A 27,032-nucleotide genomic window follows, 5' to 3' on the forward strand; every position below is an offset into this window, starting at 1 on the left:
GGAATCCGGGCCCTGGAATGAGTTTCAGTGAAAAGCAAAAAAATGAACAAAGGTTTGGTAACGAACATTTTTTCTAGTTCAATACGCTCAACTTCTATTAGAGTTCTTGGCCGAAGACAAATCTAGAAAAAGGTGCCCAGCACCTCACCCTAAATTCCTTCCACAACGTTGGCCAGCAGCACTTTGGCACCCCACCTTTGGGAGCACAAGGAAAGGAACAGGGGGGCGGGACAAGCAGCGTGAGGTCATCGCAGAGCGCCGCTGGCGCCGCAGGCAGAGCCGGCGCCGCGTTGACGTCATCGCCGCCCGACTGCTTTCCGGAAGACGAAGTGGAAGGCCAGTGAGGTATTATTGAAAGCTGGGGTTTGCGTTTTTCTCGTGCTTTACTTAAGCCCTCCTCTCTTGTGCTGGATTTCATCCTCCCGCTGGCTGTGAGGAGCGAGGCCGGGCCTCGCAGCCCCCCGCGAAGGCGACCTCGCCCTCCTGAGCGTGGGGGACAGTGTTGTTGCGGGACCCCCCACGTCGCTAGTCCTGGGGCTGCTTGCAGGTTCTGGTCTACCTGGCTCCCTCACGTCTCTTTCGGTCCAGCCTTTCGCTTTTTATACGCTTCTTAGCTCCGCCTCCCAGATATTGGAAGGTGGAGAATTTAAGAACACATGACTTCACAGTTGATTTTCGGCTGCCTTCAATCCTCGTTTCAGGAAAGAAGGCAAAAGGGAGACCTGTAGGGGAGTAGCTTTCCTGAGACGATGGGCTAATTTCGACCTTCAGTTGAAATCTGTAGTGGATACTCTCAAGAAAATAGTTGTGCTTCATGGCCCAGGAACGTTCAGTGTAATTCACACTTCTGTTCGCTGTTCGAAAAGACCTTTAACGTCGTCCTGTTTGTTGACTGATGTTTCGTTTGGTTTGATGAAGATGTATCTCCCAATGAGATGTTTGCTACCCACAGCGTAACCTGTTGGGACCGTCTGATAGTAGATTGAACCGATACTTAACCGTATGTTGAGGCTGGATCTGAAAAATAATTAGATAACCCCTACTGAAATTCAGAGAACCGTTTGTGATTGAAATGATAGATCTCATTGTTTTGTTGAAAGATAAAATAACGACAGTGTGGAAAATGGTTTTTCAAAATAAAACAATTCTCAGTAAAAAGGTGTTACAGTTGATTTTAAATAGCAGTGTTGTATTACAGTTGAGAAGTGATGGTTTCTCATGACCTTTTACATGGCTTTTTAAAAAATATATATCTTTATTGATTTCAGCGAGGAAGGGAGAGGGAGAGAGAGAGAGAAACATGAATGTGAGGGAAACATGGATTGGTTGCTTTCCGCTTGCACCCGAACCAGGGATGGAGCCTGCAACCCGGGAATCAAACAGGCAACCTTCCAGTGCACTGGAGGACGCTCAACCAACTGAGCCACATGGCCAGGGCATGATTACTTTAGAGATGAGAAAATGTAATAAGCAAATTTCATGGTTTTAGAAGGCACTTTTGCTGCTTTATAATCTTGAAAACATTTCAAATTAAACATTAGAATTAAACAATATAAGTAACTTCATTGTAATCTGATGTGATTATTCATCTCAATCTCCAGCAACCTCTTTATAATTTATTTCTTACTCTGTTGTCAGGCTTTGTGATAAATTTTTTAGAGGTTAACATATTTAAAAAAGACGAAACCTATTTTTTCGCAGTAAAATCTTGCCAGGAGAATTACAGTTAACACTAACATGGACTGCCAAAGATAGCAATATTTATTGAGAGATTGTTGTATGTACATTGCACTATTATTTTCTAAGATAATGCAGTGCAACAAAATCATTACAGTAATAGAATTCTGGTGCAACATCTGCAGAAATCTCTCTAGTTCCAAAAAAATTTAGATATTGGCTTTGGTCTCTCACTTAGTTCATAATTATGTGTAACTCTGCTTGGCATAGGGATGGAAGCAGACCCAGAATGTACATTATATTTTTTTCTTTTTGATCCATGTGGTAACTTGCTAATATTTATAAGTCCAAATTCAAATATCATATTAAGATTCTCCAAAATTTGGTTCCAGTTTACTTTCATTGGTTTTAGTCAGTTAACAAATAGTTACTAAATATCTAAGGTGTGGCAAGACATTATATTAGTCATGTGGAGATACAAATATCATGCCACATGAATCCTGCCTTGAAGGAATAGGCTAGTGGGTATATAACCAGTGGAAAGTTCTGAGCAGGATATGATCTGTTTCAGGTTTTAGCAGGATCACTCTGGCTGTCTTAACAGATAGTTAGAGAGTAGGATAGGTGAAAGCCAGACTAATTAAGAAGGTCTAATAATTCAGATGAGATGATAATGGCTTCACAGGTGGAAAGAAGTGCCTGGTGAGTGGCAGTTCAATTTTGGATGTGTTTGTAGGTAAAACTAACAGATTTGCTTATAGTTTGAATGTGGGTTGTAAGAGTAAGATGATTGTCAAGAGTTTGGGCTTGAGCAACTAGAAGGGTGGACTTGCCATTAATTGGGAAGTGGAAAACTATGGGAGCATCAGGTTTGTGGGGGAAAGATTAGGAGTTCAGTTATGGCATATTAAGTTTGGATGTTTGTTAGTCATCCAAGTGGAGATGTTAAGTAGGTAATTAAGTCAAGTCTGGAGTCCATTGGGGAGGTCATTGCCAGAAAAGAACATTGGGAGTTATTAGTATTTAAAATTGTGAAACTAGAGACAATCACCGAAGGCATGAATGTAAAGAGAAAAGAGAAGTAGTAGAAGACCTGAGTCCTTAGGCATTTTAGACTCCATAGGTTTGATATGAACTAGCAAATGAGGCATAATGAACAGCTAGTGAGGGACAAGGACCATTTTGAGAGTCCAGTGTTGTGGAATTCAGGGTGAAGTGTTTTGTTTAGTTTGTCAAGTTCAGCTGATGGATCAAGTGAAATAAGGATCTGGATTTATCAAGAAACATAAGGAGTATTGTTTATGGATATATATGATAACTAAGTCTGGAGAACCTTGGGAGCAAAGAGGAAGAAGAGACTACTTTTACTGATTTCAGAGCGAAAGGAAGAGGGAGAGAGAGATAGAAACATCAATGATGAGAGAGAATCATTGATCGGTTGCCTCCTGCACGCCCCACAGTGAGGATCGAGCCCGAAACCTGGGCATATGCCCTGACTGGAATCGAACTGTTGGTTCTTAGGTCGACGCTTAACCACTGAGCCATGCCGGTTAGGCGAGACTACTTGTCTTTGGGAGATATGGAAACCTTTATAGAGGAGCATGCTTTTGATTGGGTTTTAAAGGATTAACAGGTTTTACTAAGCCCAGAAGATTGGAGAGGGGATATTGCAAGCAGAGGAAAAAGCCTCACTTCTCTCCCTTCAAGACGATTACCTCCCAGTCAGCTGTTTTAAAGGTTCTTTTGTACTTCCTTAGCTTTCCTCTGTGCCTACTATCCAATTCCTCACTCTGGGCAACCATTCTTTTTCTAGGCCTATTGAACATTGCTAAAGAAATTCACAATTAATACTATTTAGCCTTAACTGAGTCATCTCAGTTGCCTGACCTTACCTGGATCCTCTCAGTTTCCTGACAATTCCTTTATTTACCCCTGTTATTTTCTATCTGTGAAGAAGGCTGATAGCAAAAAATTGATTCATTTGAAATACGGTATTGGAAGAGAGTTCTACAAATACCTTGGATCATTAGAAAGACAAGCCGGTCCTAGAGCAAATTAAGCCTGAAACATGGCTGGAGCCAAAAATGTCAAAATTGAAACTGTCCTACTTTGAACACGTCTTGAGAAGGCAAGATTCTTTGGAAAAGACAATAATGTTGGAAAAATAGGAGGTACCAGGAAAAGAGGAAGATCAAACATGAGATGGATTGACTCCATAAAAGAAGCCATAGGCATGAGTCAATAGGAACTGAGAAGGGCAATTGAGGACAGGACATTGTGGACATCACCCATTCATAGGGTCCCCAGGAGTTGGAGCATTGAGAAAACTTACATGCATATTCAAGTATGCTTCCACACTCGTATATTTTTTTTCTTAAAGATAAATATGGCCAAAACTGGTTTGGCTCAGTGGATAGAGCGTCGGCCTGTGGACTGAGGGGTCCCGGGTTCGATTCCGGTCAAGGGCATGTACCTGGGTTGCGGGCACATCCCCAGTGGGGGGTGTGCAGGAGGCAGCTGATCGATGTTTCTCTCTCATCGATGTTTCTAGCTCTCTATCCCTCTCCCTTCCTCTCTGTAAAATATCAATAAAATATGTTTTAAAAAAAAAAGATAAATATATATCTTATTCTTCAATTTTTGTTCACTTTAATATATCTCAGGACTCTGAGCTCTACTTCATACTTTTTCAATGCTGCAGAGTTTCTATTGAATGAATATATCATAATTTATTCAGCTAGTTCTTGTTAATGGGCACATAGGTTGTTCCCTGCTTTAAAGTCTTTTAAAAAGTGTTGCAGTGGATGTCCTTGAACATTATCTTGTGTGAAAATACATATTTTGAGAAAATTGTGGGGGTCAAAGAATTTGTATATATATAATTTTGAAGCATAGTGCCAAATTGCCTCACAGAAACGCTCAGTTCACACTCCAATTAATAGTGAATGAGTGGCTGTTTCTCCTCACCTCTGCCCATACTAGGTACTATCAATCTTTTTAATTTTTGCTTGTTTGACATGAAAAATAGCATCTTGTTTTGTTGATTTATGCTTCTTTAATTAGGAGTAAGATTGAATAACTTCATGCTTATTAGTCATCTGAATTCCTTTATTTGTGAATTGCAGGTTTTCTTTGTTCATTTTTCTTTGGGGTTGTAGGGGTGTGTGTGTGTGTTTGTTAAACTGATTTGTAGAGGCTCCTTTTATCTCTACGCTGCAAATATTTTTTCCTAGTTTTTCATTTGACTAAACTTCGTTGGTCTATTTTCTAATGCATACATTTTTATAAGAGCTAGGTAAAGATCTAAGACATTAGGATTTCTTTTAGGAGGAAATTTGTGACATTCTTAAAATAATTATAGACACCCTGAAATGTCAGCTTTTGTTGGGAATGTTGGCAACACAAACCTCATTTGAAGCCACAGGCTCTGTCTTGTTTTAATGAGTTTTATTTAGCAACTGTTACAGATCTGGTAGTAACCCACCTTCCCCTCACCTTCAGTTATATTTGGAATTGAGATGAGATGTAACAGAGCTGCTTAGTATTCTAGAGCAGTGGTCGCCAATCTTTCGGACCTCATGGACCACAGGTGGTCCACGGACCACTGGTTGGCGACCACTGTTCTAGAGTATACTTCAGATTTAGGTTTCCCCCAATTTCTGAACTGAATTGTATTCTAAAAGTTAATTTGTGAGTTAGCTATCTAATTCCACTATAGATATAATGTACATAGGTTTGTTATTCTTGCTCTCAAAGTGTAATTACTAAAAAAGGGCTTCTGTCGTGAGTGGCACATTTAGAGCAGCGTGATTGATCTAAGTGCGGAATCGACATCAAAGTGTAATTACACTCCATGAAGACTAGCTTTTTTTAAAATTATTTTTTAAAGCAAATTCAAGATGTTATGCTATTTTATCCAAGGACATTTATATATATTATTGATTTCAGAGAGGAATGGAGAGGGAGAGAAAGGAAGAAACATCAATGATGAGAATCATAGATTGGCTGCCTCCTACATGCCCCATACTGGGGATCGAGCCCACAACCTGGGCATGTGTCCCTACTGGGAATTGAACCGTGACCTCCTGGTTCATAGGTCGACGCTCAACCACTGAGCACCACCGGCTGGGCAACCCAGGGACATTTTTCTGACAAACTATAATGCTATTTTCATAGATGACAAAATTATCAGTAATTTCTTGGTGTCATCTAATGCCCAATCTATGTTCATATTTCTTTCTCTCAAAAGTAACTTTCTGCACTTGGTTTATTTGAATCAAGATCCAAACAATATCTATACATTTCATTTGGTTGTTGTATCTCCCAAGTTTCTTTTATCTCTTCTTTATCTACCACTCTTCCATTTTCTTTCTTTCTTTTTTTTTTCTTCATGCCATTTACTTGTTACAGAAACCAGGGCAATTATTCTACAGTGCATTTCTCATTTCAGATTTGTCTTTTTGCTTTCTAGTGGTAACTTATTTTTCTGTCCTCCATAGTTCCTGTAAATGGAAGTTAGCTCTAAAGGCTCAATTAAATTCAGATTCAACTCTTTTGGGGAGTTGGAAATGAAACATAGATGATGCTGTGTACATCATAGTCACATCAGGAGGTTCATAACATGTGTTTGTCAAACTTTTAGTAAAGTGAGGCTCGATCTATGTGTTTCGGTAGTGTTAGTCTCACCCCTCTGTTGTAAACTTCCTCATCCTTTTATTTGTTGGTGATCATTGCCTGAATTTATCATTTCATTGGGGTTGCAAAATGGTATTTTGAAAAAAAAAAAAAAAGTTGTCATTTCTTTCACATTTGTTAGCCGGAATTTGAAATCTAGTTTTATTACCTGGGAGCCAAATTGCCTCACAGAAACGCTCAGAATAACAAATCAAGAATAACAAAGGTGCTGTGGGGAAATGCTGTCAGAACAGCACCTTGAGATGCCAGGAGTATACCTTTCTTTGCTGTAGTTCTGGTGGCTTAAAGGAGTGTGGTGGTCTTCTTGCTGTGTTAGCGTGGCTGGGCAGCTGTCCCCAGATACTCAGTAAAACACCAATCTAGGTATTTGTAGATGTGATTAAAATCCACAATCAGTTGACTTTACATTAAGGAAGATTGTTCTAGATAATTAAACTGAATCGAAGCAGAGCTGAGATTTCCTGACAGAAGAGAAATTCCACCTGTGGACAGCAGCTCCAGCTTGTAGCTGAGAGTTCCAGCATGCCCTTCCTTGAAGGCCTGTCCTGCAGATTTTGACTCACTTTGCCAGCCCCCACAATTACATAAAACAGTTTTTTGTAATAGATCTCTTCATATACTAGTACATCTCCTGGTTCCGCTGCTCTGGTTGAACCCTGCCTCATATCAGCAACTCTCCTGACTCTTGTTCTCTGATAAAATGGGGTGGTAAGAATCAGAGGGTCTACTTAGGGTTACCATATAATGAATTGCTCAGACTGGGACCTTTGAGAGAGAGATGGGGAGCTGAGCATATGGCAGGCTGGACTGACCTCCCTGAAGTAGCGAGTCAAGGGAAAGGGAGGTGGATGACTTCAGTTCTGTGTGTGATGCTATGTGCCCCTCCTTTTCTCTTGTGGGTGCTATGGCTTCCATAACCAGTGACAGGAGAGAAGGAGAGACAGCATTCCAGTACTCAGGAATGATCTATATAAGACTAGAGGCCTGGTGCACGAAATTTCGTGCATGGGTGTGTGTGTGTCCCTCGGCCCAGCCTGGACCCTCCAATCAGGGACATCCCTTGCACAATCCAGGACTGCTGGCTCCCAACTGCTCGCTTGCCTACCTGCCTGATTGCCCCTAACCGCTTCTGCCTGCCAGCCTGATCACCCTCTAACCACTCCCCTGCCAGCTTGATCGACGCCTAACTGCTCCCCTGCCGGCCTGGTCACCCCTAACTGCCTTCCCCTGCCTACCTTTCGCCCCTAACTGCACTCCCCTGCTGGCCCGATTGCCCCTAACTGCCTTCCCCTGCCGGCCTGGTCACCCCTAAGTGTCCTCCCCTGCAGGCCTGTTTACCCCCAACTGCCTTCCCCTGCCAGCCTGGTTACCCCCAACTGCCCTCCCCTGCAGGCTTGGTCCCCCACAACTGCCCTCCCCTGCTGGCCCAGTCACCCCTAACTGTCATTCCCTGTAGGCCCGGTCACCCCCAACTGCCCTCCCCTGCTGGCCTGGTCGCCCCCAACTGCCCTCCCCTGTAGGCCTGGTCTCCCCCAACTGCCCTCCCCTGCAGGCCCAGTTCCCCTCAACTGCCCTCCCCTGCAGGCCTGGTTGCCCCAACTGCCGTCCCCTGCAGGCCTGGTTCCCCCCAGCTGCCTTCCCCTGCAGGCCTGGTTGCCCCTAACTGCCCTCCCCTACCAGCCTGGTCTCCCCCATCTGCCCTCCCCTGCAGGCCTGGTCTCCCCCAACTGCCCTCCCCTGCTGGCCTGGTCCCCCTCAACTGCCCTCCCCTGCTGGCCCAGTCACTCCTAACTGTCACCCCTGCAGGCCTGGTCGCCCCCAACTGTCCTCATCTGCCGGCCCAGTCACCCCTAACTGCCCTCCCCTGCTGGCCTGGTCGCCCCCAACTGCCCTCCCCTGCAGGCCTGGTCGCCCCCACCTGCCCTCCTCTGCTGGCCTGGTCACCTCTAACTGCCCTCCCCTGCAGGCCTGATTGCCCCCATCTGCCCTCCCTTTCAGGCCTGGTTGCCCCCAACTGCCCTCCCCTGCTGGTCTGATTGCCCACAACTGCCCTCCCCTGCTGGCCATCTTGTGGCGGTCATCTTGTGTCCACATGGGGGCAGCCATCTTTGACCACATGGGGGTGGCCATCTTGTGTGTTGGAGTGATGGTCAATTTGCATATTACCTCTTTATTATATTATTATATAGGATTATATAGGATGTTAGAAGAAATCATTTGAATTGGGGGAAAATTCTAATAGTAAAATAACTTTTTTTTAAAAGACCGTCTTGCCTTTTTTTTTTTTTTTGGTTAGGTAAAAGGTAAGTGGTTCAGTTCAGATTTAATGAGGGTAATTATTCTTACTGCCTTGCTTTCAGTGTTCACCCTAACCCATTTTAACAATAAATAACTACATGTTTATTGGGGCTTAGGAACAGGGAATAATTACAGGAAAAATCTCCATTATGATTCTAGAGAGGGAAAATATTTTGTAATAGAAAAATTGGATGAAAAATGTACATTTAAATAAAGACTTTTTAAAAAATATACTTGCAGTATTTGTTAAAAGCCAAAATACTTTATTAGAATATGCCTTTATTTAAATGTAATGATTATTTTTATTACAAATTTAACATGCTTTTTGAAGTAACAAAACTTAAACAATGAAGAATGAAGAGTTAAAAGAATGAGCTTGCCTTGATCCTACTCCCTAATCCCTGCCCTTTCTCTGAGAGAATGTCTTTTTTTTTTAATGTCTCCTTCAAATCTTTTCCTACATAACTACAGATACAGGTTTTGAAAAACAAATGGCACATACGTTATGTGTTATACAGAGTGTTCTATGACATTTTTTCACCACTTCTCATTATGTGTCACTACATAGAGATTTACTTTTTTTTTACTGTGAACAATATTTTTTTTAGTCATTTTTGTTTACAACTGAAGCAATGGGAATTCAAAATTAACATCCTTGCCTGTGATATTCATATAGACGTCAGAAAAAGTTTCAACCTTGTGCTTCAGGTTGTTCTGCTGGGCTTTATCCAAATGAACATGCTTAATTATAATATTCTCTTGGATGGATGTGCTACAATTTAGTTAGCTGTTTCTGTGTTGATGAATAGTTAGATTATTTCCAGGATTTTGTTATAGATTATTTATTGAACACATGTTTATTGACTGTCAGGCTGTGCTAGTGAACAAACCGCCCCCCCCCCCCCCAATCTGTTCTCATGTAATTACCATTCTTTGAGATGGACAGACAATAAATGAATTAAATATGTCAGATGTTAATTGAGGACTGTAAAGTAGAGGAGATAAGGAGTGTAGGGCCCAAGGGGTGGGGTGTAGTGGGCAGGGCATGCATTTTAAAGAGGGTGTTCAAGAAAGGCTTACCAATAGGTGACATTTTAGTAAAGATCTGGCAGGTAAAGTAGTAAGCTCTGAAGCTGTTGGTAGGGGAGGAGAGGAGGAACCGGACCTTCTAGGAAGGGGGGAAGAAGTAGAAAGGCCCTAAGGTAGGGCCAGGCCTGCTGTGATGGGGAACAGTGATGCCGTCCTGGCTAGAGTGGAATGAGCCAGGGCTAGAGTGGGAGGAGCTGAGATCACAGAAGTCTGCAGAGAGGGTAGATTGTGTTGGGCTTTTTAGGGCCTTGTACGGACTTTGTCTTTTACTGTGAGTGAGGTGGTAAGCCTTTGGAAGTTTCCAAGCAGAGGTATGACATAGATTTGGAATGGCCACTCAGATTTGGAAGTGACCACTCTGCTTTTTCTTGATAATAAACTACTGGGCTGCAAATGAGGAAGCCATTTAGGAGGCTATTGCAGCAGTCTAGACAAGGCATAACGATGGCTTAGACTGGCTTGGACCAGGTTAGTAGCAGTAGAGGTGAGAGGATGAGGTTAGATTCTGAATGTGCTTTAAAGGTAGGGTGAGAGAGGAAAGAGTCCAGGACTTCTAAAATTTAGGGCTGAACAGTTGAAAAGGTGGAGTTACCATGAAATGAGGCAGGGAAGATTATAGTAGGCAAGATTAGGAATTTGGCTTTGGGTACATAAGAATCTATTAATATCCAACCAGAGATATTGAGTAAGAAGTTGGAAATGTGGCTTTAGAATTCAATAGGGAGGTCAGGGCTGGAGATACAAACCTGGGAGTCATCAGTTTATTAATGCAATTTAATCAAGGACAGTCCTTGGGAAGCTTTAAGGTTAAGAGGCTGAGGATATGAGAAGGATACTGCAAAGGACACCAAGAAAGCAGCCAGTGAGGTAGGGGGAAACCAAGAAAATGTGATGCCCTTGGAAACCAAATGAAGGGAGTCAATGAAGTCAAATGATGAGCACTGAGACTTGACCATTGAACTTAACAATGTGGCTCTGTGGGTGATCTTGATGAGCAATTTTGAGTGTGAAGTAAAGGGCCTGTTTGTAGTAGATTCAAGAAAGCATGGAAGGAGAGGAATTAGACTGCTAATATAAGCAGCTCTTTTGAGGAGCCCTAAAAGGGAGATAGAAAATGGAGCCTTAGCTGGAGTGGGATATGAAGTCAAAATGTTTTGTTTCTTGTATGAGATGGAGAAATAAAATGTTTTAAGATTTATGGTTAATGATCCAGCAGAGGGAAAAACTGATGCAAGAGAAAGTGGGGAAATTCAGAGAAGAGTTTGAAGAGTCTGTTTTGCTAAATTTGTATGTATGTATACAAGGATTTCTGTAGGCTAGATTCTTAAGAGGATTTCCTGAATCAAAATTCAGTGTGCCAAAGTTGTGGGTTGGATCCCAGTCAGGGCATGCACAGGAGTCAACCAATGAATGCATTGATAGGTGGAGCAACATGTCTCTCTCTCTCTCCTTTCCTTTCTCTGAAATCAATAAAAAAAGTTATAAAAAAAGAGTATGTGCATTTAAAAAATCTGTGCCAATTTATATTTTACTTTCCATATATAGCCTTGCTAACATTGACCTTTGATAATCTTTAAAATTATTACCAATCTGATAGGTGATAAGATATCTTCATTATTTTTATTTGTTTTAATGCTTTGTAGGAACTCAATGTAATCTAATTAATTCTTGGTTATATTTTGACAGATATTTTCTCCCAGGTTGTTTCTTTTAATATTGCTTATGCTGTACTTTTACCATAAAGATTTTTTTTTCTTTTTAGTTTTTATGTAGTTACTAGTAAACCCATCATCCTTTTCCTTTTATAGCATTTGGGTTTCATTTGGAGTACATACATGTTTTATATAATCTTATAATATGTTTATTCATTTACCTTTAGATTCATGTGGAATTTATTTTTGTGTATGTTATGAAAAAGGTGTGTAAGTTTTCCATCTTTTTCTACATCCTAACCAGTTAAATACTAGAAGAAGTAACTATTTCTTGAAGGTTTGGAAGAACTTACCTGTAATATCTTGTAGGCTTTTATCCTTTTTGGAAGGCAGATCTTTGACTTCCTGTAAATTTTTCCTTTAAGGTTCATGATCTGTTTGTTTATATACTTCTTTTAGGTTAGTTTTGGTAATTGATTTTTCCCCCTATCGTCTCATTCTTTTTATTCACATTTTCAAATTTATTGGTTTAAGATTTTACATGAAGAGAAGAAATACTGAGTCCTCCCTATATTTGCAGTGTATCCCTTGTACTTATATCTTTTTTGGACAGCAGATGCTGGAGCCATACTTGGACAGTGCTAGAGATTGGGGTAGCTGTTTTCAGCCCTTGTGGCCCAGCTCTTACTGCCCTTCGTCTTGAGGTTATTCCTAGATTCTCCCATTTGGTTTCTAAGGGATTGTAGGCTCCTTTTTTTCTGTTTCCTTTTTTTTTTTTAAAAAAATAAATCTTTATTGTTCAGATTATTACAGGTGTTCCTCTTTTTTCCCCCCATAGCTCCCCTCCACCTGATTCTCCACCCCACCCCACCCCATGTCCTTACCCCTTGCCACTGTCTTCATCCATAGGTGTAAGATTTTTGTCCAATCTCTTCCCGCACCCCTCACACCCCGTTCCCCCTGAGAATTGTCAGTCCACTCCCTTTCTATGTCCCTGATTCTATTATATTCACCAGTCCATTACGTTCTTCAGATTTTTTATTCACTTGATTTTTAGATTCACTTGCTGGTAGGTATGTATTTGATGTCATTTTGTTGTTCATAATTTTTATCTTTACCTTTTCTTCTTCCTCTTCTTAAAGAATACCCTTCAGCATTTCATGTAATCCAGGTTTGGTGGTGATGAACTCCTTTAGTTTTTTCTTGTCTGTGAAGCTCTTTATCTGACTTTCAACTCTGAATGATAGCTTTGCTGGGTAGAGTAATCTTGGTTGTAGGTTCTTGCTGTTCATCACTTTGAATATTTCTTGCCACTCCCTTCTGGCCTGCATATTTTCTGTTGAGAAATCAGCTGACAGTTGTATGGGTGCTCCCTTGTAGGTAACTAACCATTTTTCTCTTGCTGCTTTCAAGATTCTCTCTTTGTCTTTTGCCCTTGGCATTTTAATTATGATGTGTCTTGGTGTGGTCCTCTTTGGATTCCTCTTGTATGGGGTTCTGTGCGCTTCCTGGATTTGTAAGTCTGTTTCTTTCCCCAGGTAGGGAAAGTTTTCGGTCATTATTTCTTCTAATAGGTTTTCAATATTTTGCTCTCTCTCTTCTTCTGGCACCCCAAAAATTTGGATGTTGGTACGCTTGAAGTTGTCCCAGAGGCTCCTTACACTATCTTCATATTTTTGGATTCTTTTTTCTTTTTGTTTTTCTGGTTGGGTGTTTTTTGTTTCCTATATTTCCGATCTTTGGTTTGATTCTTGGGGTCCTTTGATCTACAGTTGAATTTCTGTATATTCTTTATTTCAGACAGTGTATGCTTAATTTCTGACTGGTCCTTTTCCATTTCTTTGGCATTCTCATTAAGGTCCTTGAAGATCTCACTAAGCTCCTCGGAGGTCTCATCAAGTTTCTCGGCGGTTTTTAGAAGATTCTTGAGTAACCTTATAAATGTGGTTCTGAACTCTATGTCGTCCAGTAGTTTGCTTTCCTCCATTTCTTTCATTCGTGACATGTTTCTCTGTTTCCGCATTTTGCTGCTTCCTTGTGTTGATGGAGTGGCTTTGTGTGGTAGGTGACCTATAGGGGCCAGTAGCTCAGCCTCCCCAATCACCTGAGGTGGATGCTCTTGGTACACCCCTTTGTGGGCTGAGTGCAAAGTCTTGGTGTAGTTAAGCCTTGATTGCTATTGGTACACTGGGAGGAATTGACCTCCAGACCAATTGGCTGTGAGGACCCGCTGTGTCTGTAATGGAAGAACTGCTGTGCTGGAGACACTCTTATGGTGCAGGACTTGTTTCAGTGGGGCTTTGGTGCTCACTGAGTCTGCCTCTTGAATGTGTCACTTATGGATGTGAGGAGTTAAAATCTGGTGTCTCACACTGACCACTAGGTACACCAGCTTCTGGATCTCCAATGGGTGCAGGTCAGCTACTCTCTGAGGCCACCCAGCAGGCGCTACAGTGAGAACTACAGTTTTTATCCTCTTTGCTTGGGGTTTGGAGGTTTTGGAGCTGTCTGACCCAGGCTGCAAGTTTGCTATGTTAAGCTGCCATAGGGCAGGCCATTCATATGCTAAAGCCGCTGCTTGGAGCTTGGGTGGGTTTGTAGGTTGTGCGGGGCGGGGGTCTCAGGGCGTCACTAGGCTAGGGCGTGGCAAACAGCGATGGCTGCCAGTAAGCCGGCTCTGCGTCTCAGACCGAGTCCCTGCGTCTCGCGCCCCAGTGCAGTAAACAATTATTCCTGCGCGCAGCCCTGCAAGCAAGCCACCCTCACTTTCTGACCCCACGGCAGACAGTCCAGCTTCTCCCCATAGGAGTTTGGGTCCCCCGTGTCTCCCCAGAAACTGGAGTTCGGAGTAATTGGGAGCTAGTCTCCCTTTGTGTTGAAAAAAGCAGCGCTCCCAGTCGCCCGCTGCCAGCCCGATATGTGCCTCCGTACCTCAGCTTTTCAGCGCTTGTGCACATCTCAATGCTCTTTTCTCTTTTCTTCTAGTTGTAGAACTTTCACTCAGCCAGCTTTTCCGTGGTTCTGGGTGATAGACGTTTTGTCTTTTAGTTGTAGTTTTGAAATTATTGTGCGAGGCAGCAGTTTAGGTGTTTACCTTCGCCGCCATCTTGGATCCTCCTCTCTGTTTCCTATCAGTCTGATCCCATTTGCTCTTTAGCTTCAAAAATTTATATTGTTGGATTTGCTGATGGGCATGTGCCTCTTTTGGTTTCCAGAATTACTGTGGACTTATATTTATGTTCCTTCATTTTGGAGAATTTTTTGGAGGGGTGAGAGGCAAGTATGTGTTTTCAGTTAGCCTTTTGAAATAGGAAGTCACAAGTTTTTCCCCATTGTTTTTCTTTTACCATAGTTCTTTGTTTATTTTTATTTTATATATTTTATTTTGTTAATCCTCACCCGAGGATATTTTTCCATTGATTTTTAGCGAGAGTGGAAGAGACAGGGAAAGACTGAGAGAAACAGCGATGTGAGAGAAACACATCGATTGGTTGCCTCCTGCACTAACCTGGACCCAGGCTGGGGAGGAGCCTGCAACCAAGGTACTTGCCCTTGACCGGAATTGAACCTGGGACATTTTGGTCTGTTGGCCAATGCTCTACCCACTGAGCCAAACTGGCTAGGGCAGTTCTTTGTCAAATTGCTGGTTGCAAAGTAATTAGATAATAACTTTACAGCATAAGAAGTGATAGTCAGGTGGACTTCACTTTTTTTTTAATGAATGCAGATATTTCAGTAGCATATACTAGTATACTTGTTGAATAGAAATGTTGATATATTATGACTAAATATTCAAATAGTACTTTTTAAACTTAAATGACATAGTCATAACATTTAGAACTATAAGGGTCCTTTACAGATCATTAGACCATTTTATGAATGAGGTATTTGAGGCCTAGAGAGATTCAGTAACTTATCTAAGGTGACAGAGTTAGTGATCAAGCAAGATGGAAAGCCCAAGTCTTTTTACTTCAATTCTGCTATGCTATGTGCTGTTTTACCACATTCTTGCTGTTCTCTTGAGCTATGTAATGAATGAGGTATTTTCAGCTAATAAAAAATTGTTTTAAAACATAAGAGATATGTATGGCTTAGAATTGCTTCCGAAATTTGGCCTTAGATACTATATGAAATACATTGATGTGGATTTTTCATTTTCTCACATAGATATTAAGTATTGTGATATAAATGTGAATTTTAAAAGAATGGGCTGTCAAGGTATGCTGTTAGCCTAAATGAAAACCATATAGTTTATTTCTCTCAAGTTTCCTCTTTTTTGCTTTATGTGATTTATGGGCTCTTTGAGTTCCTTCTTAATATTTTAAAGAAGCTTAAGGAATATATACATATATATATATATATAGGCTTGAAAATGGTTTTAGTGATAAATAATCTTAAGATATTTCAGACTTAGCATTTCTCATTTTTTAGTTTAATATACCATGCTGCTAGATCAACACCTAGGTTTGGAAGGACTAAAATATGTATTGTTGGGAAAAAAAAGAGCTTATTATTTTTTTCAGCAAGCGTTAGGGCATATACTTACCACACTTTCATTGCTTTGCTTGGTCTTTAACTTCAACAGGAAATTTTTTAAATGTAGGATTTTGATTATTGATATTCTGTGTTTGGTAGTCATGTCTTTAGTTCTTGAAAAGCATTCCGAGTTTGATGTGTAGCATTAGTGAACTTGGGTGGGTCTGTCCCCTGCTCTCCACTCCATCCCCCTTCCCAAGCAACTTAAGAAGAGGGGAAGTTTGTAGTTGCTCTAGAATTGTATTCTAAGATTTGTTTAATTATCTTCAGGTTTTAACTCAGCACTTTTGAAGTACATGGTATGACCTATTGATTTTTTTTTTTTAACCTAAAGAACAGTCTCTGCCTCTACTGTGAATTCTAAGAATTTACTTTTTTTTCAGTAGGTCATAATGGCAGAAGAAGAAATTAATGAAGACTATCCAGCAGAAATCCATGAGTATTTATCAGCATTTGAGAATTCCATTGGTGCTGTAGATGACATGCTGAAGACCATGATGTCTGTTTCTAGAAATGAGTTGTTGCAGAAGGTACTTTAAAAATGTAATTCAGAAAACAGTGTTGTGCTAAGAAATAGATTAATGATATATGCAGGCTCCTTTCCTCCTTTATTTCAATTTTACAAGTGTTTGGATGTTTTTAGGGGATAAAAACAAAACTCCAACCTTAGGAAATAACTCTTAACTATATTTTTATTTTGACTTGGTTTTGGAAACCAAAAGGAACACTCACAGCATTCTTTTCCACAGACTCCATCTTTGACCTTTTAAGTATTACAATGATGTTATCAGGGTTTCTGGAAACCCTATAGGACAAAAAGAGTAAATTGACTTTGACAGTCTAAAACAAATCTCATTATGTTTCTTCTGTCTTTGGTATTGCCTAAGCATTTTAGCCTGCTTCTTATACATAAATGCATCATGTACTATGTTTATATTGATAAATTACTTTTGACATACAAAGCCCAGATCGTAACTCCTGAAATTAAAATAATTCAAAAGAATTTTTCTTGGATTATACACATTCCTTGTCTAACTAAAGATGATACTCTGAATTGAAAAATTTTGGGCAAAAATCACTGGTTAACAAACCTTTTTCTTTTTGCAAATTATTTCCAGATCATTTGGTTATTGGATTATAAAACGTGAAAAAAACATTTCTTTGAAACATTGTGCTAGGTAAAAATTTAAAATATGTGATGGTTCTCAACGTTTGAATTTATTTTCTCTCTCTTTTTAATAGTTGGACCCACTTGAACAAGCAAAAGTGGATTTAGTTTCTGCTTACACATTAAATTCAATGTTTTGGGGTATGTATATTACTTTGGAGTTAATTACAAGACCAATTATTTATTGAGTCAAGGGTGATTTATTTTTTAAATGCTAGCACTTTATATATAATTATACTTTATGACAATTTTAATAGTCAGATACAGTATTTATTTCTTTCAAATAAAAATTCCATATGCTCGTGAGCCACACACATATTTATTAATACATAGAGGTTGAATAATTTAAGATTTAGTCAGTCATTTGTGTGACATTTCTTTGTTTCTTTAATTAGTGCTCTTCATTAATATATACACCGTTTTATTTCATGAAATCTTTCTCTTGCAGTTTATTTGGCAACTCAGGGAGTTAATCCTAAGGATCACCCAGTAAAGCAGGAATTGGTAAGATTGCAGAGGATTTCTTTTACTCTACATGGCTGTTTGATGTAGTATTCCTGAAGTTAAAGTCATCGTACCTTTATCACACTAATTGCAGAGAATAAAATTATTCAGAGTTGAAATTATGAAAGTTAGTCCAGATTTCAGCATGTCTTTAGTTTTTCCTTTTCTTACCTTTGTCAGAGAATTGGTGCTCCATATATATTATATATATCTCTGGATGAGAAAAATATGTTATGATTCTAGTAATTATTTATAACTTCATATTATTTTGCCTATAAATTCTTGAAATCTTGTTCATCTCTACAACTGCCTTTTTTTTTTTTTTTAAACTCTTACACAATTCTTAAAAGTATATTCTAGTTGATTTACTAGCTAAGACGGGAAAGTTTCTCCCCCACCTTTTCAATTCTTCCATTAATTCATTTTCTCAGCAGTAAAGAATCTAGTTCAGCAACAAAGCTAAAAGCTTTTTTGGCACCAGTTGTATGTGTACTGTCCAGTAATTCTGCATTAGTGACATATTTACAACCTGTAATAAATCTTCTAGGTTTGTCTTTGTATTCCATTTAGATGTATAAGTACTTATATAAGGTCTGGTATCTTAGAGGTTTTGCTGACTTCAAAAATTAAATCATTCAATTTAAAAGAGAAAAATCAGAAATCAAACTATGGTTACCTTCTTGACTTCGTTTTATGAATAAGAATATTAATTTATTCTTTGTGTTTATAAAATATAAGGTAAATATAAATGTGAATACACTTGACACTATATGATTGTCCTTAAGTCTTATGATAGTTGATATATATGTTATATACAACTTAGTAAAGCATATATAACAGTAAAGTACATGGTCATTTACTTTTAAAAAATGAATAAACCAGATTTGTTGTCTTCATTTTGTTAATGTGTGGACTAAGATATTTTCTTCTTTTAAAGTTCTTGAGGGAAAATAAATTTATTTTTAAATATAGAAATAGTGAAAAAATACTTAAAGCAAAATATAAAGCAATATGATACACAGATCTTGATCTGAGCAGTGATACTGGCTTTAAAAAGAAGTATGGCCCTAACCGGTTTGGCTCAGTGGATAGAGTGTCGGCCTGCGGACACAAGGGTCCCAGGTTCGGTTCCGGTCAAGGGCATGTACCTTGGTTGAGGGCACATACCCAGTAGGGAGTGTGCAGGAGGTAGCTGATCAATGTTTCTCTCTCTAACTCTCTATCCCTCTCCCTTCCTCTCTGTAAAAAATCAATAAAATATATTAAAAAAAAAGTATGCATTTTACTATCTGTTTTCAACCCTCTAATATGGACTGCACCTTTATAAAATTTCTCTTTTTCTTTTAACACAAAGTTATTTGGAGTATTTTAATACTTGGTTCTGTCATTGGAAAAATATAAAATTTGTCTTTTTTCTCTCTCAGAACCCACTTTTTGGAGGAGTACATTCATATTCTGGACAAGGGCTGACAAATAAAAAATATATAACCTTTTCTTCTTCTGTGGCCTTGTGACAGACATCACTAATTGGTCATAGAGTTAGTGTGTGCGAGTTATATCATGAATGGGAAAGGCATTGAAACTTGGTGAATTTATTCATTCAACAAATATTTGAGTGCCTGGGAGGAGCCAGGTATTATTTTCGAATGAGATGATTCCTCAGTGAATAAGCTCATGAATATCCTTATCCTGTGGCAGATGTCAGCCTATGGAGTGGAAAGAGACAAACAACTAACATAATAACACAAACAAGCAAATATTAAATATATATTAATACATGGTATGTTAGGGGATATATAATATATATTATGGGAAGAAATTAAAAATAGCACCAGGCTAGACTTTGGCTTTTATTCTGAGAGAAATAGGGGCCATGAGAGGGTTTTGAGCAGAGTTGTCAGTCTTTTTTAAAAAATTCCATGGTTCTGCATTTTTCTGTGTCAGAAAAACAAAACTCCAACTTATGTCACTATTTTGATTATTTTCATGAAATGTGCTTTTAAGCAGTGATTAATCATTACCTCTGCTATTTTATGACTCTTGTACCTTCATTTCTCCATTTGAAATATAGAATAGACCTTCATTCTGATTAATGATCTCAGAATATTTTAATGCTATGGCAATGTGTTTCTCACCTTGTTAAGTCTGATTAGAACTATATATGTCATTAGAAAATATGTGCTTATCAATCAAAACTATGAAATTGAATAAAAGATCTTGTATTTTCATTCTGCTTATTTTAATTGTGACACTCCAAGGTAACATTAAAAAAAGAAATCAATCCTGCCTTACCCATTTTCTGCTTGGAAAATTTTTAGGAGAGTTTAGTTTGTATGTTGCAAGTATATGAGGTCTCTATTTTAGATTATAGACTTCAGGTAAATAAGAGCTAATATGTGGATTTAGGTTAATGCTAAATCTAAGAATGTATAAACTACATATGAACGCTTCAGTGTTTATCTCTGGAGTGATGTCAGTATAGTTTCTCCTCTTTTGAAACGACTTTGTAATGCCTATGTTTCCCTAGACTGAACTCCAGGAGAGCACGGGCATGTTTATCCTGTTCACATGCACTTGCTAGCTCCACCTCATAGGTGATAAATACATGTCTATTGAATGTAACTGAGGTACAGTATAAAAACCTACTGGTAGTGAACAGCTTAGTAAATCTGTTGCCTTTCTCTCTCTTTTTTTATCTTTAAGGAAAGAATCAGAGTATACATGAACAGAGTCAAGGAAATAACTGACAAGAAGAAGGCTGCCAAGCTGGACAAAGGTGCAGCTTCAAGATTTGTGAAAAATGCCCTCTGGGAACCAAAACCTAAAAATGCATCCAAAGTTGCCAGTAAAGGAAAAAGTAAAAAATAACCTTCTGGTTTTGATGTACACATGTTCAAAGAGTACGTCATTTTTATTGTTTAACACAAAATAGATGGTGATTATGTGGCAATGCAAAGTTTTAATGTATTCCTTATTGAATTCATATATAAAATTTACATTTGAATTTGTAATGCTAAATATATTTCCCCCCAGAAAGATGAAGTTATCTTTATTGATTTTCCTATAGCGTACTGTGAGGTTTTTAACATTGTGGTATATTTTATATTTATAGTTTACCATCTCTCTTGACAGGACTCTTGTTTCCTTATATAGGTCAACCTTTCAAGTACTATTTTATAAGCAACTATGAAATTTAAGTTAAATGTTCTCTGTAAACATTTGTCTATTTTAAATGAACAATGACTTTATGAAGTATGCTTTCTGAAGTCTGAAGTTATAAATACATCTGTTTTCACTATATACAAGAAAAAGTGAAATGACTTAAATGTGTTTTTTTTATGTGTAGTTATTTCATCATGTTTTCATGATTTTGGGAATTGCTTCTTTTGATATTTGAAGTGTGAATTTAAGACTTTAAGGTTATACTTTAACTTTTGGCACTCTGCCTATATGTCCCATTTGAAGTAAAATATATTCTCATTAATTGTGGATGGGAAATGAAGTTGTAATTGATGGCTGAATTTGGCATAATGGCTACATCCTATCAATAAAGGCTGTAAGTGTTGTGTAGCTGACCTGTTTATTCTTCTCTTTTGAGTAAACTTGCTGTTGAAAGTGGGAAAATAGGTTTTAGAAATCATTGGGAATAGAGAGATTCATGAGTTTTGTTCCTGATGTATAGTGCCCACAGTTCTATCGGTCTCACTTTTCATGTTTGATTACATGTTTTTGAGGCCATGTCAAGTACATACAAGCATTTTGGAACAACTTTCTATGTTAACTTCCACTTAAGCGGAGGAGAAAGCTAAAATGATATTTTGTTTATATACTGATTTATTTTATTGAAATATTTGTTACAGATAATTCTGATATTAAAATTATTTTTATGGCTAAGCCTATGAATTTTAATTATATTCCCTTAATGTTTTCAGTCTTTGAATCCACATCATGTGTAGGAATGCCAAATACAGTAAAGTACTTTAATTTTTGAAAAAGAAGTTGTTAAAATTTTCTGTGTGATTAATTTTCCATAAGTAACCTTGAATAAATGGATTTCTTGATTTATGGTAGCAGATATTGGAAATGGTCTTAAAAACTAATGGATTTTGTAAAGCATGTTGAACTCTTTCTGTGACATGAAGAGGAAGTCTCTGATAGATACAGAGAGTCTTCGGGCTCAGATGTCAGACAATTTTTGAAGTGGGAGAACATTTATAGTTATTTCATTTTTTTCTCTTTCATTCACATTTTTGGCTTATTTTTAAACTTCTTTATGAAAGATATGTGTTATTAAAATTAAGTGCAGTGTACATGCCTTATTTATTGCAAAGAAACGTATAACTTGCATTTCTGTATATTTCTAATTTCATAAAGAAAAAAATACACAATTGTAGAAAATCATTAGCCAAATTATAGGTTTGTAAATGTCCAGCTTTATATTCTTTTAAATTGGAGATTCTTAGGTGAATAATTTTTTCAGTGTTTACTAGTAGAAATAAAAAACAGTTTGAGCTTTGCCCAGTGTGGCTCAGTTGGTTGGAGCATTGTTCCATACACAAAAGGTCACGGGGTTCAATTTCAGGTCAGGGCACATACCTAGGTATCAGGTTTGATCCTTGGTCAGGGTGCTTACGAGAGTGTGTATGGGAGGTAACTGATCCATGGCTTTTTCTTTTACATTAATATTTCTCTCCCTCTCTTTTCCTCTCTCTCTAAAACCAATAAAAACATCCTCAGGTGAGGATTAAAGAAAACAGTTTGAGTGTATCTCACTTTATTTTATATAATTTTAAATACTTGGCACATAAAAAGGAGCTGAATGGTGGTAGTGCATTGGGTTGCTTATTTGTTTATTCATTTCACATATACTTAATGATACTTCCATTGCCAAACACTGCTGGGTTCTAAATAAGATGATTTCAGCCTTTATTCTATTTTTATAAAGTGTTTGAAAAAAGTAGTCTTTTTGTTCAATTCAGATTTTCAGTTACTGGAAAATAATGACAAATTGTGCTCATTAACCTTAGTCAGAACCATAAAGGGTGAGGGGTTGATCTCTTTGACTCTGGTACCGTTATTGTTAACAGGGTTTGTTCCAAATGGCAGTCTGCTCTAAGTTTAGATGTTAATTACACCTTTTATTAATCTCTTTGGGAATTAATAAGTTGGGGAGGTTATAGCTATAGATATTTTTAAGGCTAGAATTATAGACTATTAATCTAATACTAAATAATGAGATTTTATCTTTTAATATTATTTTAAGTACAGTTTTCTTGTTCATAGTTGCAGGATGAGAATTCATCTTAGTAAAGTAGAATATGTTAAGAGGAAAATCGAAGCTTGAATTATGGTTTACATTCCTGGAATTAGGAGGTTATGGCAAATTGATTGGTTTTTAAAATACCCTATAGATTAAAAAATTGTTCTACTTAGCTGTTAGGAGTGGGTTGGCATTATTTCTAAATAAGGCTTTGAAAATTAGCTACAAACGTAGCCAGGAAATGCTTCAAAACTGAACCATGCATTGAAGACAGATACTGTTTCCTTTTTAAAAATATATATTTTTATTGATTTCAGAGAGGAAGGGAGAGGGGGAGAGATATAGGAACATCAATGATGAGAGAGAATCATTGATTGTTTGCCTCCTGCACATCCCACTCTGGACTGAGCCCACAACTCGGACATGTATCCTGACCGGGATTTGAACTGTGACCTCCTGGTTCGTGGGTTGATGCTCAACCACTGAGCCTTGCTGGCCGGATCAGATACTGTTTTCTTAAGTAAGTCATTGGAATTAAAGATGTTTTAGGAATCATTCAGTTATGATACAGTTAAACTGTAATTTTATGCAAAAATTATCAAATTTTGGCTTTACAAAGTGATATTAACTAAGATTTGAACAGTGATTCTGATCCTTATGTAATAGCTAAGCTTGATGTGTAAAGGAAAGGAAAAAAGCACTGTCATCTCATTTTCCCCCTCCTTAGCATACTTACTAAACTTGCTCAGATAAATTCAGTGGCTCTTGGACCAAATGAGATTGGTAGCATCCACAGTTGTTTTTTTCTCATTTGCAGTCTCATTTATATAAATGTGGTGTGCTGTCCTAATAAAAACATTTCCTTTCCCCTATATCCTTGTCTAAAAGTCTTTCGTTTTAAAAATACAAACCATATTTTGTTTATTTTATATTAATATTTCACAGTTGTCTTTCACAATTATGGGGAAAGGTGTACAGGTTTTATTATAGAATTCTGTAGACCTGTTCTTCATTAATTTGCTATATATTGCTTGTGAGCAGCAGTTCAAGGATATGCTTAGAATGTGTTCAGTTGGCAGATTTGTTCTCTTACCAGAGTGAGCTGTCATAGACCCGCCACTCCATGTGCTTTTTTAAAGTGTTTATTTTATTGCATAATTTTCAATATAACCTGGAAGATAGTACAGCTATCCAGAAAAGGAGACAGTTATAGTGATATCTATTACCAATCGAGGCTTAATTTTAATTCCTCCTCACAAAGGCCCAAACCCAAACTATCCTGACTGTATTACTCCTCTGTTCACAAAGGGTTGAAAAAATGCCAGTTCCCGCCACCCACCTCCTCCATCCTTGAATTGAGCAAATGTACCACGGCAGAATAACTGCATGCAAGTTGTCTGTTTTGTAAAGTGATATATTTCAGACAGTATACAAAATTTGATGGTGGGAAAAATAAGCTTTTATAAATGAAACATTTAAGAGACTCTTTATTACTTGCTTTCAGTTTAGTGTTGCCTTTAAGGCATACCATTTCAGTTTGGCAGCTACAATAAATGACTGAGGGAAATTGGAGATGATAATTCAACATTTCAAGATGCTTCTGCTGAAATGAATGTAGACCTACCCAGGGCTTGAATTTAAAGTTGATAGTAATACAGTATTTTAAAGCCAAGCACCCAGGAAATTCATGGTGATAAGATCTGAATGAGATGTTTAGGAGAAATAGAGAAGAATACCTTCAGTTCCTTGTTATGTAGGTATCATCTATTGAGGCTATGTTGAAAAATGTTGGGTTAAAAGAATAGAGGCTTGTTATAGTACACAATTTGCTATAGTATACTATAACAAGGAATCATCTCTGATGTAGTGCTATAGTGTGGACTACCTATAGGTCATGTTGTAATATATCTGGCTAATATTGTCTCATTTAGTGATCTTTGCTCTCTCAATAATGCATTTCTTAACTTATTTAAACTGAATTAATTTGATACCCTATTTCTGATACTGTATTATTTTTCCCTTAAGAAATAAATTATTATTAAAAGAATATACCTGTATAATAGTTTCTGAGTTGATATTTGTGAGTTATCACATTTATGAGTTATCACATGGACCTTAGAGATTCATGGGGCATATAGTGTTTTGCAATTTTGCCATGGCACATGTTAATTCCTGCTAAATTCCATGCTGGATGGCATTACTCAGCTAATGAGTTAGCTGAGCTCAACTCTGAGCATCCACAGTTGTTTTTTTTTCTCACTTGCAGTCTCATTTATTCACTCATTCATTCAAAAAGTGTTTATTGAGCTCCTCCTGTATTCCAGGAGACATGGCAAATCCAGCAGTTATTCAAACGATATGCAGTGATTGGAAAATATCAAGCTTTCTCATGTGAAAAATGGCCGCTATGGGTTGAATTGTGCCCCTCTCCAAAAATACATATGTTGAAGTCCTAACACTCAATGCCTTGTAAAGTAACCCTATTTAGAAGTAGGGTCTTGGCAGATGTAGTTCGTGAAGGTGAGATCTTTAGGGTGGGCCCTAATCCAATATGACGGGTATCCCTTATAAAAAGAGGGCATCTGAACATAGACAAGCACAGAGGGAGAACATTATATGAAGGTGAAGACAGATTGGTGATGCTTCTTTAAGCCAAGGGATGCCGAAGATTAAGGCATGGAACAGATTCGGTGTCTCACAGCTCTCAAGGAGGAACCAACCCTGGCAACACCGTGATGTTAGACTTCGGCTCTCCAGAACTGTGAGACAATACCTTTCCATTGTGTAAGCCACCCAGTTTGTGGTACTTCGTTTTGGCTGATACAATGGCCATTAAATGAGAGGAGCTAAAAAGAATAATAACTTGGGTGTGGAAGTATGTATAAGAAACTTCATGACACAAGATAAAAATGGAATTCTTAAGAAAACCAGAAACTTCTGTCAGCTTATCCAGGAGTGTAGAGGGCTGCCTGGGAAGGCACATGGGCATTTCTTTAAATTGTTGTCAGCTGAGCCCGAGGCGACTGGCAGAGCCGAGTCTCGGTTACGCCCTCCCCAAAGAGGTGGGGGGTGTTATCAGTACTGACTTTTACCTTTGTCCAAGTGCCGGGAAGTGGGCTTTGAGGTGTAAATCCAGTCTTGCACCTAGCACCGGGGAATTTAGGGAATGAATAGGACCTGGGCCCATCCAAGCTCCTTTGATCCTAAGTTTTTTGGTGAAACCCCCTTTGTACTTTGGAATATAAATAAATGTGCTGTGTCAGCTCTGGCTGACCTGCCTCTCCATCAGAGAGGATGGCGTCCCACCTGGCTCCCAGCTTTGTTTCTATCTTTCTACCTGGTCTCTTTCTTTTATTTCTTAATCCCCAGCTCCTCCACTCAGGAACCGGACCTGTTCCTTTTCCGTGCTGGACGCGGAAAAGAGAGAACACCTCTACACAGGAGTAGTTTTGAATTTGGGCAAAGATCTCAAGACTTAGACCTTGAGATGTCAAGGGTCTGTTCTTTTTAAGACAAAACATTCGGACCTCTAGCGGACATTGTCAGTGATGATGGAGGATGCCAACTTTTAAGCTTCGTTTTCTGGGTTTGAAGAAACTAATTTCCCTGAAAGAAAGAAAACCCTGTCAAGTTTCCATGAAGAGCAGCTTTTCCCCAAGCCTATATTATGTGCTATGTGGTCTTTTCCCAATAAAATGCAGCAGTCAAGTTCAAATAATGGAAATAAATACGTAAAGTATTTGACATAAGTTGTATGTAATTTATGCTCTTGGATGAGGCCATACCACTTAAAAAAATCTCATATTGAATTCATCTGGATAGATTTAAAAAATATCTTATTTTTTTTCAAATTCTTTATAGTGTGCTATTCCGTTTTATTCATTTTTAAAAATGTTTTTATTGATTTCAGAGAGGAAGGGAGAGATAGAAATACCAATGATAAGAGAGAATCATTGATTGGCTGGCTGCCTCCTGCACGCCCCACACGGGATTGAGCCTGCAACCTGGGCATGTGCCCTGACCGGAAATCAAACCTTGACCTCCTAGTTCACAGGTGGATGCTCAACCATTGAGCCACACCAGCTGGGCCAGTTTCCTTCTTTTAAAGTTATGTATCAGAGAACTCAGAAGTGGGTTTCTCACTGTTAATGAT

At 38.4% G+C, this 27,032-nt stretch overlaps 1 protein-coding gene across 2 annotated transcripts; it reads left to right on the forward strand.

Moving 5' to 3' along the window:
- Positions 1 to 252: 252 nt before the first annotated feature.
- On the forward strand, positions 253 to 21,189 carry C1D (C1D nuclear receptor corepressor). Of its 2 annotated transcripts, none has more exons than XM_080684759.1 (5): positions 253 to 345; positions 16,331 to 16,477; positions 17,190 to 17,256; positions 17,564 to 17,619; positions 20,323 to 21,189. In XM_080684759.1, the coding sequence occupies exons 2-5, from the start codon at positions 16,340 to 16,342 to the stop codon at positions 20,485 to 20,487; spliced, it is 426 nt and encodes a 141-aa protein (XP_080540885.1). In that variant the 5' UTR covers positions 253 to 345; positions 16,331 to 16,339; the 3' UTR covers positions 20,488 to 21,189. The 2 variants fall into 2 exon arrangements, with proteins under 2 accessions (XP_080540885.1, XP_080540886.1); XM_080684760.1 differs by having other exon boundaries at positions 314 to 345; positions 16,334 to 16,477.
- The last annotated feature ends 5,843 nt before the right edge of the window (positions 21,190 to 27,032 follow it).

This window comes from Plecotus auritus, assembly GCF_963455305.1.
Source record: "Plecotus auritus genome assembly, chromosome: 8".
NCBI classification, from domain to species: domain Eukaryota; kingdom Metazoa; phylum Chordata; class Mammalia; order Chiroptera; family Vespertilionidae; genus Plecotus; species Plecotus auritus.

Excerpts from the sequence above, each read along its gene's own strand:
- C1D (XM_080684759.1), top strand. The coding sequence starts at position 16,340 with ATGGCAGAAGAAGAAATTAATGAAGACTATCCAGCAGAAATCCATGAG. Across the intron at positions 16,478-17,189 it reads GAAATGAGTTGTTGCAGAAG|TTGGACCCACTTGAACAAGC; the intron begins GTACTTTAAAAA and ends TCTTTTTAATAG. Across the intron at positions 17,257-17,563 it reads ATTAAATTCAATGTTTTGGG|TTTATTTGGCAACTCAGGGA; the intron begins GTATGTATATTA and ends TTTCTCTTGCAG.